General features: G+C 66.4%; 1 protein-coding gene across 1 annotated transcript; it reads right to left on the bottom strand.

Annotated features, from left to right (window-relative positions):
- Positions 1 to 1,701: 1,701 nt before the first annotated feature.
- EMIHUDRAFT_459784 (hypothetical protein) lies at positions 1,702 to 3,147 on the bottom strand (the record flags this gene model as incomplete). The annotated part of the gene is made up of 5 exons (XM_005763617.1): positions 1,702 to 1,808; positions 2,123 to 2,195; positions 2,483 to 2,662; positions 2,851 to 3,025; positions 3,095 to 3,147. Coding segments are annotated over 5 exons (588 nt in total), but the record flags the coding sequence as incomplete, so codon positions are not given.
- Positions 3,148 to 4,422: the final 1,275 nt, after the last annotated feature.

Raw genomic sequence — 4,422 nt, 5'->3', positions numbered from 1 at the left:
CGGGGAGTGGGGCGGGCGGCAGAACGGGGGCAGGGAGGCGCAACAGGGCCACGGCGGAAGCTCGAAAGGCTCGGCAGAAGCGCCACCCATGCGCCATGTCTACCGGCGAAGGGGGCGGCAGAAGGCGCGCGCCCTCCACCCCAACCCCTCTAGGGGATAACTGCGTGCTAACCCCTCTAGGGGCAACTGCGTGCTAACCACTCTAGGGGCAGCTGCGTGCACCTCTAGCCGGCGGAGCGTGTCGGCGTGCTCGGCAATCTCGTGCTGCTGCTGCTTATGCCACCCGCGGAACCGCTTCATGTGCCCGGGCAGCTTGCCCATCGCAACCTACGGCCGCACAGTTGCAACAGGGACCGGTCCCGACCTGCCGCGGGCGTGTCCGCGGCCGCCGGCGCGGGGGGGATTGCAACCTCGACAGCCTGCAGCCGCTCGTGCAGTCCGCGCATGCCCGTCTTCACGCCTAGACACGTCTCGGAGAGGTCCCGGAGAGGTCTCGGAAAGGTCGCGGAAAGGTCGCACCTTGACTCCTGCTCACGGCGGCGCTGCTGAGACAAACAGACAAGAGACAGAGAGAGAGAGAGAGAGAGAGAGAGAGAGAGAGAAGGGAGTCTCCCCCGCCCGCCCGCCCTCCCACTCTCCTCGGAGGCACACGCCATCTCTCTCGCGCCCGTGAAACGCCGCTCCATCTGCGCCGACAGCCGCTCCATCCTCTTCTCCAGGTCTGCACTCGCGCGCGCGCCCTGCTCCAGCACGCGCAGACGCTCCTCCAGCGCGGCCGAGGACGCGCCGCCGCCGCCGCCGCCGCCGCCGCCGCCGCCGCCGCCGCCGCCGCCGCCGCCGCCGCCCTCGGCGTGCCGCACCGCACTCTCCGCCGCCGCCGCCGCGCCGTTCACAGCGGGCGGCGGCGCCAAGGGCGTCGCGCCACCGCCGCCGGTGGCGGGAGGAGCAGCGGCAGGAGCGGCGGCACCGTTGGCCCGCTTCTGCGCCGGCAGCGGCGAGGCGGAGGGCGTGCTCGTGACGGCCGGCGAGGCGCACGCCGCTGGCGGCGCCTAGGCATCAAGAGACACGTGACAAGTGCGCAGACGGTGAGACACCGAGTGACGCTGATGTGGTGGAAGTGGAGGATGGGACTGGGGATGGTGAGGAGGAGGCTCGTGCGGAAGATGGTCGAGTACCGGCTCATATCTCCCCATATCTCCCCATATCTCCCCATATCTCCCGCCGGCTCCTCAAAGGCGGCGTCGAAGCCGCCGTCGAAGCCGCCGTCGAAGCCGCCGTCGAAGCCGCCGTCGAGCCCGCCTCCGTCGTCAAAGTCGCCAAAGTCTGCGGAGAAGGTGCCGAACGGGTCGCCGTCCGCGCCCTCGCCCTCGGAACGCTCGCTGCCCATCTCACTCGCGCAATCCTCGAAAGAGCCAAACGTGGGCGGCGGCGCGCTCGCCACCGGCGCACTCTCGCCGCCGAGCCCTCTCCCCTTGAGCACGGCCTGCGCCTGAGGTCGGCCATGCATCGACTCATTGATGCTTCCATCCCTCCACGAATCGATTCGGACGGCCTAACGTCTCAGAGAGATCTCGGACACGTCTCGGACACGTCTCGGACACGTCTCGGACACGTCTCGGACACGGCTCTGTCCGGGACACGACACGTCTCGGAGAGGACCGCGGCGCGCGCCTCCCCCAGCTTCCGTGAGGCCATCTCCTGCTCCGCAGGCAGGAGGGAGCACTCGGAGAGCACGAAGCGGTACATGGCCGCTGCTGTCGCCGCGTGCGACAGCTTCAGCCGCATGTTCGCCGCAGACACCAGCATGCCTGCGTGCTGAATACGCCGCCATCAGGGCTAGGGAGAGAGTTTGGGTGAGGGTGAGGGTCAGGGTTGAAGTTAGTGTTAGGGTCAGAGGCAGCATGGGGCCATGTTGATGGTGGCTTCAACGATTGTCACTCACGGCTTCAACGACTGCAGGGCGGGAAGACGGTACTGTGCAGCGTATTGAGAGCACCGCGTGAATACGACGGATAGGAATACAGTGAATACAGCGGAGTACAGCGGAACGCGGCGGAATACCTCTCCTCTCGAGCGCTGGTTGGAGTACAAGGATGCGTTTTCCGCGTCTAGGCAAGCTGGCCCGCACGGACAGAGAGAGCGTACGCGGCCTCGAAACAGGCGCACGCGGTGCCAAAGTCGCCCGCGCCGTTTGCCTGGGAGAGCAAGGTGGCCGGCGTTGGGCGTGGCGGCGGCGAAGTGGCGGCGGCATGTGCCGACGCGAGGCAGAAAGTGTCTAGGAGGTGTCGAGGAAGTGTCTAGGAAGTGTCTAGGAAGTGTCTGGGCCGACGTCGTGGCGGTGGCGACGGCCGTGGCGGCGGCGGCAAGGGCGATGGCGGTGGAGGGGATGGCGGCGGGTGCGGAGGAAGGATGGCGGAGGGTGCGGGCGAGTGAGTGAGTGAGTGAGTGAGTGGGTGAGTGGGTGGGTGGGTGAGGGAGTCGCCTCTTTGCCACGCTGTAGCAGGTCGAGCACGGCGTTGTCGCGCGCGCGGGCGGGGCCGGAGAAGACGGAGGTCGGGAGCGCGAGGGTCATCTTGACGGAGAGCACCGGCAGCGGCGGGATCTCCTCCACCTTGATGTCGATCGCCGTCCCCTTTGCCGGCGCCGTCAGGTTGACAGTTCTCTGCGGCGCAGCGGCAGACATGTCGGAGGGTTTGCGCCGGGGTGGCGAGGGGGGCAACGGTGACGAGCGCGGCAGTTGAGGCGGTGGCGGCAAGGTCCGGGCAAGACGCGCGGAGCGCGGCCGGCAGCGCTGGCGAGGGAGTGGAAGCGTTGACACACACACGCGGCGGCGCGGTGCGCCTGGTCGACCCGCTGGAGGTGGTTTCCAGTCCGCGTGAGGTACACCTCGTTGAGCGGCACCTCGGTGAGGTGGTGAATGTACAGGCGGCGGCCCGACGAGGCGGACGCGATCAGGATGCCGGCGTTGATGAAGGGCTGTGAGAGCAGCAGGAAGTCCTTTGTTACGCTGTTGGCCTCGTGAACGCTGACCTGCGAGGCGACGCGGCCGCGTCGAGCGCACGCGAGCGAGGCGCGGCGGCGGAGAGGGCGGGACCGCGCCTTGCGCTGCTCCAGCTTGGCGCCGTTGCGGCCTGGAGGGCGAGACATATGATTCAGCAGGGTGTGTGCTGGCGGGCAGTGTGCTTCAACAAAAGAATTTTTTTGGCCACGACAGTCGTGAGATCCTCCCGCAGACGTCCCGCAGGCGTGCCGACATCCACCCTCGTCGGACAGGACCGTACCTCGGCAGGAGCTTATTGCGGCTCTTCACCCGCACAGCCTCGCTCTCACTTGGCTCAGCTCGTATCCACCGCGGAGCTTTGAATCGCACCCGTTGTGTATCAGGATTTTACAAGAAAACTCCGTCGCACAACACTTGTTACAAGGTACACAAAAGAATTTTACAACAAAACTCCCTCGCACAACACTAATCTGCTCTGCGATGGCCGTGTCCCGTGTGAGGGCCCGGGGTCGTTGTGCGTTTACGTGAAGAACGACTGTCTGTGCTTGTGCGTCTTGGGTCCGGAGTTGTGCGTTTATGTGAAGAACGACTGTGAGATACGCTGCTTCTGCAGCCCTAGCCAGTTATACGAGCGTCATTTTGTACCACCCCCCCTAGTTCGTGGCACGTGGGGACCCCCCCGCCGGTCGGTGGTCTGCCCCCGAGGTGGACCGGACCCCCCCTCCGGTCGGTCGCTCTCTCGGCGGCGGGAGGTGTGACGACCGACCCCCCCCTCGGTCGGTGTCCTTGCCGTGAGCCCCTCAAACGCTCTCTCTCCCTCCTTCTCGCGAACCCCGCCACGGGCGCTTCGAAATCGCCGGTTTTCACTATGAAAACTAGTTACGCAGCCAAGCGCCAGGAGACTTCTTCGCCGAGGCCCGAGCAAGCCCGACCCCACACATGTATGTGGAGCATCTACGCAGTCGCAGGCCTGGTCCTGCTTGCCGTCGCTTTGTACAAGCTCTGGCCGCGCTCAAGCGGCTCGTCAACGGGTACAGTGTGTCGCCGGCGAAGCTAATCGTATGGACGACGACGACCAGAGTGTGGACATGGACAAGCTCGTGTTCCGACCCAATCCTGAGCGTCTCGGTCTCGCTCGAGCTCAGCCACTCGGACGACGAGGAGTGAGTAGACGGGGAGAGGGCGCTTGGTCTCTAGTATTTCGAGATACTAATTTATTCACAGCTGCGGCGAGCGTCGGTGTGCGGTGTGTGTGACCCTCGTGCCTCGAGCCAACCCGACCGACCCCCCCCCCCCCTCGGTCTGTGCTCCGTCCGACCGACCGGACCCCCCCTCCGGTTTGCGGTCTTCCGCGGCCGTCGACCGGGCCCCCCCTGCGGTCGGTCGGTCTGCGCTGGGCGCTCAAACCGCGAACTCGGCCT

The sequence above is a fragment of the Emiliania huxleyi genome (assembly GCF_000372725.1).
Source record: "Emiliania huxleyi CCMP1516 unplaced genomic scaffold EMIHUscaffold_624, whole genome shotgun sequence".
Classification (NCBI taxonomy): domain Eukaryota; phylum Haptophyta; order Isochrysidales; family Noelaerhabdaceae; genus Emiliania; species Emiliania huxleyi.
Note: the sequence above shows the minus strand (reverse complement) of the source record. Positions and strands in the feature narration are given on the sequence as shown.